The sequence below is a fragment of the Pseudochaenichthys georgianus genome, chromosome 23 (assembly GCF_902827115.2).
Source record: "Pseudochaenichthys georgianus chromosome 23, fPseGeo1.2, whole genome shotgun sequence".
NCBI lineage: Eukaryota > Metazoa > Chordata > Actinopteri > Perciformes > Channichthyidae > Pseudochaenichthys > Pseudochaenichthys georgianus.
Window position 1 is genome coordinate 5,969,740 of NC_047525.1, and position 17,311 is coordinate 5,987,050.

General features: G+C 46.0%; 1 protein-coding gene across 2 annotated transcripts in view; it reads left to right on the plus strand.

Moving 5' to 3' along the window:
• The window catches only part of LOC117439094 (lysine-specific demethylase RSBN1L-like), a 35,519-nt gene that overhangs the window by 6,848 nt on the left and 11,360 nt on the right, over positions 1–17,311 (plus strand). Inside the window, exons 2-4 of one of the 2 annotated variants that reach the window (XM_034074830.2) lie at positions 2,178–2,324; positions 7,391–7,956; positions 8,422–8,580. In XM_034074830.2, coding sequence (XP_033930721.1) covers positions 2,178–2,324; positions 7,391–7,956; positions 8,422–8,580 — 872 coding nt within the window. The remainder of the gene's footprint in view (positions 1–2,177; positions 2,325–7,390; positions 7,957–8,421; positions 8,581–17,311) is intronic. The other variant, XM_034074831.2, reaches the window with a different exon arrangement.

A 17,311-nucleotide genomic window follows, 5' to 3' on the forward strand; every position in this document is an offset into this window, starting at 1 on the left:
TGATGTCTAATCCTGGAAGCCCTCAGATTCCTCAACAAAATACTAGGACACACATTTAGCTTAATTCGGCTGGCAGCACTAACACACACACACACACACACACACACACACACACACACACACTAGCTAGCCAAACAAATCTATGCTTTTTACAGATAAATGTAACGCTATGATATGCAACACTGTAATGTAACAATAATAAAGGTTATTTTAGTGCAAGTGAATTGAAGATACTACAGTTGATGTCAAAATGTAAATCTGAAACCCCCCTTTGATTTCATGCAGTAATGATTCTCCTCCACAGCTCTGACAGTTGGATGGCAGTGGGGACTTGCGTGGTTGACGTTAACAAACCGTCTGCCTCTGGCCCTCTATGTTTCAAAGTCCCTTCTTCTCTGTGAGCATCCGGACAGTTAAAAGCACCTGCTGGGTTCCCCTTCAGAACCCGGCTGCTGCAAGGAAGCCTGAAAACAAGCTCAGAAGAAACCTGAGAAGTTTCATGGATCCCATTCATTTCTGATTCACTTGCACCTCTAGCTTTGTGGTGTATTCTCATGACACATCAACACTGTGAAGCTTCACACCAGTTTAGAACGTGTGAACCTCAAGCAATTCACTGTCCTTGTTGACTTTAAAGGGGGAGCCCCTCTTCTCAAGCTGTGATAAATTAGCACACATTCTAGTTTGTTTAAGACCCAGTCAGCCACCTGGGCTAATTTATCTCCTATTGCGTCTTAATTCAAAGTTTATGAATGCTGCCGCTCTGGCTTGGTCGGACATGCTTTCATATATCTGGCATTAGATCTGAGTGAAACCTCCTTTGTGGGCGGCTTCCTGTAGTAGAGCGAAATGGATGTTTTGAAACATGCCGTTTCTTCTTTAACAGGCAGTTTACAGTGTCTAGTCATTTCTTAAAACGCTTTGTTAAAAATGTTTGCCTTCCGTTTGTTCACCACAAGGTACGAGGATAATGACTTCCTGCACGTTCAGTAGCAAACCCAAGCGACCTACTTAAGTTCACAACGCCATGGTTTTGATTGAAATATAGTCATTCAAAAGGAGTGTATCGATGCACCTCTGATTCTCCGATTGCTCCTTTAAGCCTTTTTGACTTTCAAAGAATGTTCTCCTTTGATCCTGCAAACAGCCGGTCCAACCCCACTGGGTCCACTCTCCCACTCCCCGTGACCACAGGAGAGAGAGAGAACAGTCTCCAAGCACAGACTGACTGAGTTCAAAGAAAAGAAAGAATACGCAGAAGAACTACTGTGGTGAAAATAAAAAGTTGTTCTTTCTTTATGTGGATATGAAAGGAAATAAAGAATCAAAGGAGAATATGTATATAAGAATTGAGTTATTTTAAGTTCTTAACAAAGTGATGAAGTGTTGCAAAGAACACAGCGAAGTACCTAACAGGGGAAATGTCAGAAACCCTAAGAATAAAAACTAAATCTATTGAAATCAGGAAATTCTCTGCAATGTTTCAAGATTATATTTTAAAAAGCAATGAACTCTTTCTTAGCTTGTGCTGGAGGAGAGAGGTGATTTACTCCCATCCACACTTACCTTTCAGGAAGCACGGGAGGGGTACGTGTGATGGCTGATATTCATCTTAAACGGCTGCTCTCACCCACAGCCATTTGCAATGAGTGCAACCTGAGAGTGCACTCCCATGCCTTGATCTGCACACATTCCCTCAACACTGAAATGATTCTGTCAGAGGGAGAAGCGCCGGGAAGAGGACATCAAATAAGTCAGAGAGCAAGGCAGGATTTTTAAGAGCGGATCATATTGACACTAGCAGAGGAAAGAAGACGGGTGGAGGAAACGTGCAGGATATTTTGATGAGCTTTACGGCTGTGTGTGAAGTTGCAGAGTGAGTGCTGGAGTCTTAAAGGGGATTGGTAGGTCGTTACAGTGCTGAGGAAAGGAGAGAGATAAACCAAAGGCATCGTGGAGACATGGATGTGTTGCACCAGGGAGCCGTTTGGAGGAGGAAGAGCAACACGATTAGGGAAAGGATGAAGGCCAAGGTGAAACACTTGGCAAGAGTTTAGTCAAGGGGCGGGAGAAACTAAATGAAGTGCTCTCAAACAAGTGAAGTATGTGTGTCGTGAGTACGTCTGGGTGCTAATGCTAACCTAAGAGACCTGAACACATGCCCTCTGCTTCCACAGAGCACTCCAACAAGGACGAGGCAACGGAGAGAGAGCGAGAGGAGAGGGAGAAGAAGAAGGTCAAAGACCGAGAGAGGGAGAAGAAGAAGCACAAAGTGATCCACGAACTCAAGATGGAGAACGGAGAAGTCCAGCCGCCCATCAAAGGTCGGTGGAGACGCACAATGCAAACCAAGTGATTCATGTAGGGTGACGTTGTTTTTCGTTTGGTTCTTGAAATGTTAAAAAATAGCTTTTTTTGTCCAACAAACACTCCGACACTAACGGCATTCAATTTAGAATCATATTACAAATTAAGAGATGACTGATTGGAAGCTGTATCCAGTCCAAATCTGACATTGTTGCTTAATAACTCGCATTGAGAAACATCTCAAAAGAGTCAATCTGCGTGTTTTCTTTTGTCTCCAAAGTATGGAGTTTGTCCCAGGTGGTTGTAACCGAGGAGCTGCTGAAGCATCCGTGTTCCCTTATGTTGAGGTTTCCTTCATCGTCAAACTGTTGATTTGTTTTCTGTTGATTATTATTTTGGCAGCAGATATATGGGAGTGCCCTTTGAGTGATAATAGGGAAGAAAAGATAAAACCCAAACAAGTGAGTTATGGGTTTTTGATTTCTTAATTTCTTAGCAGGAAGCTGTCAAATAACAATTACTGTTTGAGCATTTGTTTGTGTGAGAGTCAGGACTAAATCAATACTTTTCTGTGTTATGCTGGCTCAGTGATCTAAGCTACACACCCCACAGGCTAATGCGTGCGTGTGCGTGTGTGTGTGGGTAATGTTCTTATTCTGTCTGTCTCTCCTTTACTTTTTTCTCTTTAAAGGTGACCTATCATGCTATATTTGAAACATATATTGTAGGGCCATACCTGTATATAAATATATATATATATTTTTCAAAATACCAAAAAGATCCTGCATTTTAGCCATGCCTCATTTCGCTCTATTTGCTCTTTCCAGCGCTGTTTTTGCAGGGGGCTGATTCTGTGAGCTGCAGCTGACCACACCCCCCTGCAGGAGAGGGGGGTGTGCAGTTCCTTTGGCGTTAGGGCAGGGATATCTAGATACTTCCCAAGGTTTGACATAATGAATTGTGCTACTTTTAAAGCAAGCAATGATGTTTTCAAATCTGTATTCAAAAAGCTCCTCAAAAACTCTATAGAAGCAGTTCCTGCCGTTGCTACGTTAGTTCAAACAGTAACAACGGACTACTTTTCTTAGCGGATGCATGTCAATTTAAATCAATACAACAATTTTTTTTAGTCAATAAAATCATTTTATAAATCCATAAAAGCATTTAAATTAATATTGGGAGTCATGTCGTTACTTTGTCGAGAATGTGGCCATGTAATAAGCGGGATGTGCACATTGCATAATGTGCCTTCAGTGCCTGTCGGTGTTCTTTTCCCCATAATGACCGCGTCGCTACACATTATCCCTTACATGCGATTATAGAGTCATTATTCATTTGTTTTAAAGCAGGAGGCGCAAACGCTTGCCTCTGGGAGGGAGAAAAAGAGCCACAGCAGAGAATAAACAGAATGGCAACCATGCAAGGGAAGTCTTCTTCGCTGCTTTTGTGGCAGACTACAGCGCCACTTACAGGCCTGGCATATGTACTACAGCGTCTCCAGTGCTTTCCAGCCGCAATGGCCGGCCGTGGCCCAACCTCTCATTCTCCTGATAGGTGGAGAATTGACCAATAGCCGTAGCGCCACCGTCCTGACGTCAAGACAGTATTCAAATCTGGATCAGTATATCAGATCCGTTGCAGCCCCCTTTTCAGAGATTTGGGTATGGAGAAAAATAGAGAGGGTTGTGTTTTCTGACACTTGGTGAGTTCCCTGGAACACCGGGGACACATATTCATGTATAAAAGACGTACAAAGGTGCATTTAAGTTAAGTGTCACGGCTGGAGGGCAAAGTACATGGATCAAAGTGGGGTGAACATTCTACAAAATAAAACGGGAAAACAAAGACAGAAGTTGACTTGACAAAATAAAACAGGGAAAACTAATACGTATCATAATATAAAGGACAGTATTTTTAATGCAATTCTTCCCAAAGTAAATGCATGAATGACAGCTATGGCGCGTTTCCATTGCAGCATACCGTTTTTGGTTGCGTTTCCACTTGGCCTAGTACCGGCTAGCGGGTGCTAATTCACAGTTGTTCTGGCCCCATAAAATCGTGGTTCTAGGGCCAGGAACAACCAGGCTGAGTATGCTAAACTAGAGAGAGAATCGCTGGCAAGGGGGCAACAACTACAACAAGATGAACATATTTGACCGTGATTTCATTGTAATACACGTTTCTAAATGATGCCGAAGTAACAACATACTGATACCGGTTAGTAAAAACCATGAATTAACGCTTTGACAGGTCAGCAGACAGACGGCAGGCGAAACACCCTTTTTAAAGTGCGTGTTTTCTAAATGGAGCTTGGCTAAGCTAACGTTATATATGCTCCGACCGTCCACACTCACAACAACGGCCTACAGACATAAATAAACCAGCAACTGTATTCTCCATGACACAGGCAGTCTGTGGTTTGTACTTGTTTAACTTTTGTCTAGTTTCTGAACAGATATGAAGAGCTGTGAGCTCTGAGGGCTAACAGCTAACGGCTGTGTTCTTTTTCTGGGGCGCTCATTGAAGATGACGGCTCCGCCTACACTGCGTTACTATAGTAACTGCCCCAGTTCCTAAACTGTAATGGAAGCGCAGCCTTAAAGTGAGCCGGGCCTAACCAAACCGAGCGAGCCCGAGCGAGGCCTGCAGTGGAAACGCGCCACTAGTGGTGACATGATGAGTCAGTTCATTGATTACTGGGGAGACGGAACACTTTTGATAACGGATGAAGTATTAAAGCTTATCAAAAAGTTTAGTTCTGAAGACCCGAGAGTTCTGGATGGTTCATCATTTAGCAGGAGGTCAGACATTTATTTTGGGCCTAAACCATTCAAAGCTTTATAAACCAGCAGCATTATTTTAAAATCAATTCTTTGACACACAGGAAGCCAGAGTAAAGACTTCAGAACAGGAGTGATGTGTTAGTGTGAAGGTTAATCATCACAGAAAAGGCCCTGAAGTGATATGCTAGTGTTTAACCAAAGACAATGGTGAATTATGTCCCGAGTGTCGGCTACATTAAAGCTTTTTAAACCTTGATTAAAAAACCAATCATGATGTCTGTGTGCATAAACGAGGAGAAAGGCCACAGTCCCCCTACAGGTGTGCCATGCTAGTGTTTCGTGTGTGTGTTGGAGAGCTTCATTGTTAACCTTTCGACAGCAGTGAATTATTTGCTGAGCGGTGTGAGCTCATGTCCGTCTCTTTTCCTCCCCCCCTTTCTCTCTCTGTATCTGACATTACCCTTTTGAAACAGACATGCACACACACAATAATCCGACATTACACGGTTGCCATTTTATACTGAATTCTCCTCGAGCTTTAGTCAGACTCACAGCATGTCTCTGTGCTGCTGTGCCATGATCCCCCTGTGACCGGTGAAGGCCCCGGTGAAGCCACAGAAGGGTGCAGATGTAAATCCCTTTGATAATTCAGCTCACCTTTTAAACCTTCAAACTGAATGTGAGGTGGACAAGCGTCCTTGGCACGTCATTGCATCTTCGCAGTATGAGAGGGAGAGGCTGATGAAGTGGTCCTGCCAGAGAGACAAGCATGTGATTTGTGTTTGTACAATAAAAGAGACACTGCCAGATCCATGGTGGGAATCAAGAGGGAGACTCTGCCCACCACAGAGTAGATATCCAGTTAAACTGAGTGAGGCATTTAATCAGAGAGTGTTCAGTTAGTAAATGTTGGGAGTGGTGAAGTCAGGGGGGAGAAGTTAGAATTTAATCTGAGTGTTAAGTTTACAATTGGAAATGACGACAGAGAGGCACCCCGAGGAAACTTGTATAGAAAATCAATACACAGCAAGCGGCTATTCTGACTGCAGGGCTGCTTTGTGTGTGTGTGTGTGTGTGTGTGTGTGTGTGTGTGTGTGTGTGTGTGTGTGTGTGTGTGTGTGTGTGTGTGTGTGTGTGTGTGTGTGTGTGTTGTGTGTGTGTGTGTGTGTGTGTGTGTGTGTGTGTGTGTGTGTGTGTGTGTGTGTGTGTGTGTGTGTGTGTGTGTGTGTGTGTGTGTGTGTGTGTGTGTGTGTGTGTGTGTGTGTGTGTGTTTTATTTGTCACTTATCTGACCTTACAGCGACTGTTGAGCCATGTGGTCCGTTCTTATACACATGGGTGTGTGAGCAAAGAGGTGACATCCCGGTTTGTACACACTTAGGCGTTGTTTTTTAAATGTCAGAGGAAAATACATCCACCATGTTTTAAATGTTTTTAAAGCGTGAACCCAAATGATGGAACTTTTGTTGATGGGTGTGTGTGGATAGCGGATATGTGATTTATGCTGAGGCAGCAACTATCAAAAATACTCGCATGCGCGCACACACATAGTAAATGTATATGTATCCGCTTGTTTACACAACCGCTGGGTAAGAATGAACCAGCCACAACACATTTCCAAATGGATGTTAACAGCTCTCACACACACACACACACACATGCTTAAACACCTCAGGCGTCATGGAGACCGTCCACCACGTGCGTTCTTATCTCTGATCAGATATTCCTCTGGAAAGCTTGTTTCCTGGCTTTGTCATATCTGCTTTTTTCCAGAGATGCTATTTCAGTCCTTAAATGATTGGTCTACATTCACCCCGGAGACACCACCTGGGAGAAGGAATGAGTCATCTGTCTACAATAGTTAGGACGAGTCATTATCTTCTGCTGTATTGTGAATCTATCAGATGTCACTTTGGTTTGGTGATTAAGAACAGTGAGAGTAAATGATACAACGTAATGATGGATATTATGTAATTGTTGTGTGTTTGGCCCTTCTATATAACCTGCTTTGACGAATCGTCAGCACTTGATTTCCTGTTTTCACTTCACCTCATTTCACTGAAAGCTTTCTCTGAGCTCTCACCATTGCAAGAGGACAGAGCCGCTGGCTGGTTTGTTGATCCATCACACTGCAGACTGCACACTAGATTTATTTTTAGAGAGTGCATGAATTACGTGTCCCCCTACTCCCTTTAAGCTTTTTCAAAATGACCTATTTTTAATCTTTAAAGAATGCCGTCTCCTTTAAAAACTGTCTTCCCCTCAAAGTTGTAACGTCCCTTTCTCTGCCCCTTTGTCCAGGTGAAAGAGAGAAGGCCAAGATCAGCCCAGAGGACCTGCAGGTCAAGAAAGTGAAGAAGAGAAAGAAGAAGAAACATAAAGAGGGGGAGAAGCACAAACGAGTGAAGATGTACCACCGCTCCTGCCAGACCATTTGTGCGGGCCTGTTTCTCCTCCCTTCGTCTTCCCCACCTCCCAACTCCTCTCCCTCATCCTCTGATGTCACTCTTAACTCCCCCCTGTCTCCATTTAAGTCCCCCCTACCTGTTTACCCTCCACCCAACAACAAAACTGCACACCTCTTACCTTCCTCTCCTCACCTCACCCCCAAATCTCTCTCAAACTGCGCCCTCCTCGACTCCCTCAACTCTCCGTCAAAGACCCCGACCCAACCCCAGCATCAGTGCAGCTATCCCGGCATGGTGGGCTTGGAGTTTGCCCCGTACATCCACATAGAGAAGCAGCCGAACGGGGGGGCCCTGGTGGCCCATGCCTACACCTCCCAGCTCTCCTCCCTCTCCCCTGGCCAGATGCAGAGGTTCGCCCAGGAGTTTGTCACCCTGTCTTTCAGCGAGGACTCATCGCAGGTACGGCAGTCAGATATTCACCAGGGTTCTGCTTGTGTTATCTTATCGTTTTAAAGATAGGCAAAGTCTTATCTTCCCATCACAGAAGCAATTCTAAAACTCATGGCTGTGTCCTATCATTTCTCAGTCCTCCTTTCTTTTCGTATAAAACAACAGAACCCGGTCAATGGCCCGTATCTCTTATTTTAGTGCATGTGTGATCTGTGCAACCACTGGCAGGAGCGCTGTGCGTTCTGCCGTCCTCATTTAGGAATCCTAAATCCTATAATTAGGACAGTTTGTTATTGTAATAGCTCAATTCCTATCCAAAGTAAATGCATTATGGAAACATGTTGTGTAATACAAACAAACCTAAATGTCCTCCTCAACTGAGATCGGACCAGGCTTAAGACGTTTCTGTAAAAGGGCCCTTAGTACATTTATACAATATAAAGTTTCAATTGTATTACTGTACTTGTTCTTCAGGCAGCTCATTACGTGATGGGCATCGTCCATGGAGAAGCCAGCTACCTGCCGGACTTCTTGGACTACTTCTCCAGCAAGTTCCCAACCGCTCCAGTGAAAATGGAAATACTGGGAAAGAAGGACATAGAAACCACCACCATGGTTAATTTCTACTCTCAGGTCAGTCAGACACACGACAAAGAAAATGTGTGGGACAGATGTACACAACTGAGCGGACATATGGAGGCGTGTGGCGTAGTGGGTTGTCCGTAGGTGTTCGGATCAGGGGGTCACAGCAGGTTCAAACCCCTCTGCAGTCAGCATGTCGTTGTGTCCCTGGGCAAGACACTTCACCTCCCGTGGGGATTGCCCACAGTATTGAGTCTGTAAGTCGCTTTGGATAAAAGCGTCTAACAAGTAACATGTCATGTAACATATCATCTGGAAAACCAGCTTTTGTCTGTGGTCATTCAGTCCAGGGTTAGGGTTAGGCTCACCAGATGCAGACAGCAGATGGTGAGCAGTCGGATAGTAAATGAAAAAAAGATTTACAAAATAGCCGGGACCGAGTGTTTCCAAGCCTCTCACTGTCTGTCCGCTGTATCTATCAGCTTGCGGAGTACACTTTACGAATATAATAGTATTTTTATGGACAACTTTACCATTCAATCTCGTCCAACTGATCTTGCAGCTGTCACTCCTCGGCTCTTGGTAGTTCAGGCATTTATCAAACCTGGCAACTCCGGGCTTCCTTGCAGCTGTCAATCAAAGTTCAGTGGCTCCGCCCCAAAGTGCCAGAAACTTTTCACGTGCGTGTAGACAGACTCCGCGAGCGAGTGAGGCTGACACTCCCGCGAGGGAGCAAGAGGGCTGTCTCTCTCGCGAGCGAGCGCATAGCCGCTCGCGGGGGTTTAATCTGCGCGCAAGGGTCATTTTATGTGCGTGTAAAAGCACATTTTCCGCTGGTGAGTAGCTTGTTTTACGCGCTAGAATATTGACCCAAATCTGACTCCATACAACACGATCATCGACCCGACGCAGTTCCCCGTTGTTGTGAGTGCCGTAATGCCGTTGGGGAGCAATTAGTGATGTGTCGGTCGCGAACGAGCCGGCTCAAAGAGCCGGCTCTTTTAAGTGAACGACGGGTTTTTTATTTATTTTTGCGGAGGGATCTAGATCGGCATGAAGGCACATTATGCAATGTGCACATTATCCCGCTTATTACACATGGCCACATTCTCAATAAAGTAACGACATGACTCCCAATATTAATTGAAATGCTTGTATGGATTTAGAAAATGATTTTATTGATTTAAAAAAGAGTTGTATGTATTGATTTAAATTGACATGCATCCGCTAAGAAAAGTAGTCCGTTGTTACTGTTTGAACTAACGTAGCAACGGCAGGAACTGCTTCGATAGTGTTTTTGAGGAGCTTTTTGATTACAGATTTGAAAACATCGTTGCTTGCTTTAAAAGTAGCACAATTCATGATGTCAAACCTTGGGAAGTATCTCGATATCCCTGCCCTAATGCCAAAGGAACTGGCAACTGAATATGTGTCGCCGTTTGATGTCTATGTCTGGACCGCTGCGTAAAAAGGAGGGTTTCTTTCTGCCCCATTACTTCTCTTCTTACTTCTATAAGAATAAAACACGGAGGACGGAGATCTCTTTTTCTCCCCCTCTTCTGACAGCTCAGCAGCTGATCTCAAAGCATGCTCCCATCTCCTGCAGGGGAGCGTGGTCAGCTGCAGCTCACAGAATCAGCCCCCTGCAAAAACAGCGCTGGAAAGAGCAAATGGAGCGAAATGAGGCATGGCTAAAATGCAGGATCTTTTTGGTATTTTGAAAAAATATATATATTTATATACTTTATATAGGTCGATACAGTAGCCCCTTTTTTAAATAGTTTTTATAGGTGTTGCTATCTGTTTTGTGTAGCGTGGTTCTACAAGCAAGTCAATGCATTAATTGGGTCGTATCAGAGAGGTACACGGGTCTGTAAATGCAATGAAAACAATTGGCCACAGCAAATCATTTATATTAAACATGTAATTTTTACTTTCGAATACTTTAGTACAAAGGATGTCTTGAATAATGTAAGTGATATATGTGTACACATATAAATCATTAGTCAAAACAGGGCTACATTTGATTTAATTAAAAGGTATAATATGTGGTAAACTGAAGAGCCGTTTGGGAGCCGAAAGAGCCGGCTCTTCTTGGTGAGCCAAATGATCCGGCTCACCAAGAAGAGCCGGAATTCCCATCACTAGAGCAAATCAGCGATGTAAACGGTGACGTCATGACGCAGCAGCGGCAGCACCAGTCGGGCTCTGGGCGGTGTGAACAGAGCGGGAGCAGAAAAGCTCTAGCTCGGAGCTCGAAAGGGAAAAGCGCTGGTGTGAAAGCCGCAAGAGTGTGCGTTTAAAAAGTGACATGTTGCTAAATGTTAACTCTGTAGCTTTGTATCAGTTTTGTACATTTGGTTTAGTATTTGTCCTGGGCGCTGCAGTTTAAATACTGTGTATTTGTGTCAAACTTCCAGGTTTGTGATCTCTCTGTCATCATACAGGGTGGGAACAGTGTTGACTTTATGAATGGCTTGACCTCTGGGTCAGTCGGAAAAGTATCAAAGGAGTTCAGCCATCCGTTTGATCTCCTTTCAGCTGACATGTACACCACCATGTGTATGAGCGGGAATATGTACATAAAGCTTATCACTGTCCACCTGCACATTTACAACATCAGACTTTCTGCCCGAGAAAGCAGCTCTTTGTATCCTTGAAAACAAAGATAAATGAACAAGGAAGGCCGATGGAAATACAAATATAAGAAGGTGCAAAGAGAGCATACGTCAGGAGATGGATGGTTGGATGGATGGAAGGAAAGATTTAGAGACGGTACGAGCTGGGGGAGAGGATGGAGGGATGCCAAGGGAGGGAAAGAGATCGATGGGTGGATGACGGATGGCTGCTGTTTGCGGATAAAAAAGTGGTGTTGTTAAAGCTTTAACCGTCTGGTTTGAGAATCTGCATCAATCTTAACTTCTGGCATTCATTCAGGTGTCTCATTTCACAATGACTCTTGAGTTACTGAATCTTACAAAGCAAAGTTTAAGTGAGAGCAAGAAAGGAAGTCAAAAGCTTGTTAAAGATGAGTGAAGTCAGGGGGAGACAGAGCCAGGAAAACAAATATGCTAATAGGACTCTGAGTGGTCACATGCCTTTTCTTTTAAAGCACAGGTATGGAAGCCTCTCTCCCACTCCTCAACATAACTCACGACCTTTTGAGGACGTCTGCCTGCCTGCCTGTCTGCCTGCCTGCCTGCCTGCCTGCCTGTCTGCCTGCCTGCCTGCCTGCCTGTCTGCCTGCCTGCCTGCCTGCCTGTCTGTCTGCCTGCCTGTCTGTCTGTCTGTCTGCCTGCCTGCCTGTCTGTCTGTCTGTCTGTCTGCCTGCCTGCCTGTCTGTCTGTCTGCCTGCCTGCCTGCCTGCCTGCCTGCCTGGATTGTGTCCTCTAAGCACGGAGACACACCTGGACCTCCTCGTTCATCCTCTGTCTATAGCTCACTAATGAAAAGCCTTTTGTCGCCTCAAACCCCCCGAGAGGCTTTGTATTGAGATACTGCCGGGTATTTCTCAACGTGAGTGCAGGCTAACACAGAGTGTGTGTGCTACGGAAGGCTAGAGCAGTTCATGCTCTCAAACACACTGCTTCTGTCTATCTCTTTTCGTATTACCTTTAGCTTTTGCCAGTTCTGCTTCAGAACACAGATGTGATCCCTGCATGCCTCTGATCCATCTGAGGTAATGAATGAATAAAACCTCTACTTGTCTCAATATAGTTTCCCCTGCAGACCTGTGTCCTGACGGAGCTGCTCCTTTAAGAGCAGTCTTTCTTGCAGGGCTAATGTCGTCATTGTCCATTGGTCTTGTTAAACCCCCCCCCCCCCCCCCTAGCTCTCAGCAGTGACCTTGGAAAGTAGACGTACAGTCTACACACACAAACAGATGTGAGTGCACACCGATATATACACAGCGCAGGTACACACACAGACAGATTAATGATTTCTCTCACACACTTTCCCCCCACCTTTCTTTCTCTTCAGCAGCTTAGTGTCCCCCCCCCCCCCCCTGCGTTAGTCTGTCATTCCCTCTCTTTTATCCCTCTTGTCTTTATGTTTTGGTCTGTCGTTTGGTTCCACGTTCCTCCTTCAAATGGCTGAGCAGTAGCTTGTTGTACTCTGTGAGAGGGGGAGAAGGGAAGACATTGAGACATTTAAACCATCAGACTGAATGAATATTAATGTAACCATTATCCTGGCCAAATAATTGAAACAATTGAAAAAACCAGAATACCTTTATTCTTCCCACAGAGGGGACATTCACGTGTGTTAAAGCAGAACAGAGCCACAGATAGCTTCATATTAGCTAGGAAGCATGCATACAACAAACATGACACAATTGACTAAATATACATCTGTAACCGTTTTGAAGATATAGCAGCCAGGTCTATATTGCAGTTATTAACAACATGTATGTATGTATGTGTGTGTGTAGTGTGTGTATATATATATATATATTGCACATCATTTGTATCTCACAACAAGGGGTGTTGTAGCATAGTCATCATTGAATAGCATCACAGATACGACACTCAGACTTTTAAATGAAAAGAAACAATCAAAGAAACTTGAATTAGGAGCACAGAAATAAGCAGGGGGATTAAAATAGGTGTGTGTGTGTGTGTGTGTGTGTGTGTGTGTGTGTGTGTGTGTGTGTGTGTGTGTGTGTGTGTGTGTGTGTGTGTGTGTGTGTGTGTGTGTGTGTGTGTGTGTGTGTGTGTGTGTGTGTGTGTGTGTGTGTGTGTGTGTGTGTGTGTGTGTGTGTGTGTGTGTGTGTGTGTGTGTGTGTGTGTGTGTGTGTGTGTGTGTGTGTGTGTGTGTGTGTGTGTGTGTGTGTGTGTGTGTGTGTGTGTGTGTGTGTGACTGTCTGAGGGCATGTCTCTGGTGCTGAGGATTAGAGGAGATTACAGCAGTCTACTTTCTCAGGCAGGTCCGCCCTGCAGCCGGTGCATGATGAGCTTAGACAGTGAGGAAATGTAGACTTTCCGGTTTATCACTGAGTAATAATTTATTTACATCATCAGATTAAGATGATCTAGAATAACTGTCTGCAGCTTTCTAATTGTGCGGTGCCCTTTTTGAACTCATGTTGGTACTTGTAGCGGCTGTATACAAGCTTTCACAACAAAGCCATATCATGTAAACTAGCCAACAGATGCTGTAGCATGGAAGATGCATGCTTTGGAAATGAAATATGGTCATTTGATTTTGATGCTATTATTAGCTATGACTTACTATAGGAATGAAGCTATCTCTTTTTGGGAAATCTCATTTCAATCGTTTGTGCTCTACATTTGACCTAAACACAAGTTTTGTTAATTTAGGTTGATTAGTTGTTTACTGTTTTAGGTTTTCAGATGAAACCTCATCAGAATCCAATAGTGTCAGACTGTAGCTCCAGCTCCAGCTCTACACACACCCCCTCCTCCAAAGCTCTGTTGCACTCTGCCTCCAAACTGTCTCAACACAGGCCATTTCTCAATGTCGAGTAAACCGTGGAGTAACCCTGCTGCAGAGCCACTATTTCAAGTATACCACGCCATCGAGTGGCGCCGGAGGACTGTTTAAATGCATGTTAAATGCCCAGCATTCGGTGCCACTCGACGACGTAGTATACTTGAAATAGTGTCTCTCTCTGCTCGACATTGAGAAACGGCCACAGTGTTCACACAACAAGCCTCCACTGCATCAGTCTCCATTGCAGCGCTTCAACTTTGACACAGCCATGGTGTTATTTTGGACTTCAACGTAAGTGAAAGCAATCGTTACTAGGATCGGGTGATTATTCTATTTTCTTATTTTCAAATGGTGGTAACATAAAATGACCTATGGGCTCACCATGGGCACACCCTGTATAGTGATACATAAGTTTGTGTGCATGTAAATGGTGTTTGATTGAGAAACAGAAAGAGAGACACACAGCTGGGGAAGAGAGGAAGCAGCAGACAGACACACACGGGTCGTGGAGAGGCCAGAGAGATTAGTGAGATGACACCAGCTCAGCTGCAGAGACAGAGAGCGGAGGACGTGTTGACGAGAGGAGGGAGAGTAGTTTCACAATGAACTAGTGGATACACATGGCTGCATCACAGGCGAGAAGAGAGAGGCTTGATCTAATAGACTTCCCACTGGGAAACGTGAGTGTAATGAGGAAGAGGAGGAGATGGAGTGTCTGATGGAGACGAGAGAAAAATGGATAATCTGGGTAAAACAACGAGTGGGAAGTAGAGAGGGAGTGAGACGTAAAGATGCACTGCTTTAAGCAGAAGGAAGTGACAGCAGGGGAGAGACGACAGTCATGATAATTATATTTAATGATGGTGGCTCTTTTATCTCGTGAACATGCAGACCAAGAATACCTAATAAGATGTTTTAGATGGAGAAATAAATGTAATTGCATTCTTTTGTGTCCTGAGTTGTAGTTGTTGGATAAAAGGAGACGTTTAAAGACATCACCTTGGACCTTGAGAACATGATGAGAGGAAGTACTAGAGCAACTCGTAGTCAAAGGAAGTCTGTCACATTTCCTGTTTCCTTCAGTTACTTATTAAAGCCAGATGTGTGAGTGTATCAGTGACTGTTAAAGGTGTGTTGTGGTGTCTGGTAACACTGTAGTCCTGATATGCGGCTTTCACACCAGCGCTTTTCAGTTTCTAGCTCCGAGCGGGAGCTTTTCTGCTTCAGCTCCGGTTTCCCTTTTCAGCTCCCGCCCTGTTCACACCGCCCACTGGCGCCCCAGAGCTGCCCTTGCTGCGTCATGACGTCACCGTTTACATCGCTGATTTGCCACCCAACGGCACCCATTACGGCGCTCACAACAACAACAACAACAACTGCGTCGGGTCGATGATCGTGTTGCTTTTAATCACACGAAGCCAGAATAAATTGAATAACGACTTCTCCAACCTTATACTTTTCTCCAGAGTGCCGTAGTTCATTGTTTATTAATGTGTTTCTGCAGCATTTACCGACCGCTGCAGTGCTGGCTGCTCTTCCACGGGAGTTTATTCTCCCGTTAGCTCCCGGTTAGCTCGCACTGCAGCGGCCGCTCTAAAGTATTCACTGTCCGACTCACACAAGCAGCTGATGCATATCCCGTTCCCCTTAGCCTAAGTGAATGTGTGTCAGTCTCAATTGACGCTGTTTGGTATCACAACGCTGTTATGAAAGTTTCTCTGGTATAAAACGGGTGATGTTGGCATAGCAACCGAAGCTAAACTGACTACTTGCATCCGATAGCTGCAATAATACAAAACAACACGTCTGCCTCTCTCCACAATGATCGATAACAGTGAACGGATGGTCAAAGTAAGGCACAAATAAACAGAATCACACGAAGCCTGGTTAGTGTTGCCTGACTTTATAAAGTGTGTTTATAGGCACTACTGCTTGTAGGCAGGCATAACAGTCGACCCATGGGAGGTGGGTTTAGTTTCCTGCACGCCTCGACGTAAGCGACGTCACCTCTTAGCTCCAAAGCTCTTGCCTCTGGACCGACCATTTTTTGGAGCTGGAAATGAAGCGGATTCCGGAGCTAAGAGCCGGCGCAGCTCCGGTGTGAACTGGAAAACCCGGCGCTTTTCAGGCTCTAGCTCCGAGCCGGAGCTGAAAAGGCGCTGGTGTGATAGGGGCAATAGTGACACTGTTCTATTTCGTATATGGCTTCGCCCTCTAAGGCTATCGCTATTGGGTAATCCCCCTGCGCCCCCGCGCAGCACTGAAAACTTGTAGTCCACGCCCACCCGCTAGGTGGGCCCCACCCTCGGGCCTGCTTCCGGTATAAGTAGGAAGGGGGCCCGGCAATCTGCTCCCTCTTTTCTTCAGCAAACCAGCACAGTTACTGAAGCACCGCAATTGAGAATCATCAGGACAACTGCGTCCGCGATTGTCCCTCATGTGGCTCTGGGTTCATAATGAGTTATGACCAGCAGAGATAAAAGCAGTATGCGAATCCTGCCTGGGGTCAGAGCACGCATACGCGGCTCTAAACCAGCAGGTAGCATGCACACACTGCGCCCGTCTCCCCTCGGGCGACAGGAAGCCGAGAGCGGACGCTCTTGCTGCTGTGGCCGAGGAGGACGATTGGCCCGTCCAGGCTTATGAGCCCACGGACGGGGCCTCGTGTCCCTGGGGCCGAGTGCCGGGCAGGAGTCCGAAGAAAAGCAACTCCTGCCCCGCCTCCCTCCACGGTTCACCGTTCGGTTCTCCCCTCCCTCGGATGGGGGAGACAGAGTCAGAGCAGGGTGCCAGCTTGGCGGCCGAACATGCTTTCCCCCTCTCCGTCACCACAGCGCGGCGGCGAATAACATCGCGCGGCTCTCCAACTCGGTGGGGACACTGGTAGAGCGGTCCACCACCGAGGCAGAGGAAATTAGCAAGGTGGCCAGCACGGCGCTCATTCTGTGCGCGTCTGTTGCTGTCTCCCAGGCGAGGATTGACACAGATCCAGCGCCACCTCGGGCTGAAGTAGGTGTCTGTACGGAGACGGCCAGAAAAGTGCTACTGGACGCTCCAATCAGCCCGGACGGGCTGCTCGGACCCCAGTTCCACGCCATGGTGGAGTCCATGAAGACGGCCGCGGAACAGGCGGACGACATTCGCCAGCATGTACAGCTGGCTCCAGCCGGCTGAGCTGCCACAACGGCATCAACACCCGCAGCAGCCGCGGCGTCAGCGCCCTTTGGCGGCTGCAGGGGCTCCGTCCCACGTCTCTGCTCCCCTGCCACCCCAGAGACAGGGTCTCCCGGCGGCGAGTCAAAGGGGAGGGAGGCTCCCCCGCTCCTGG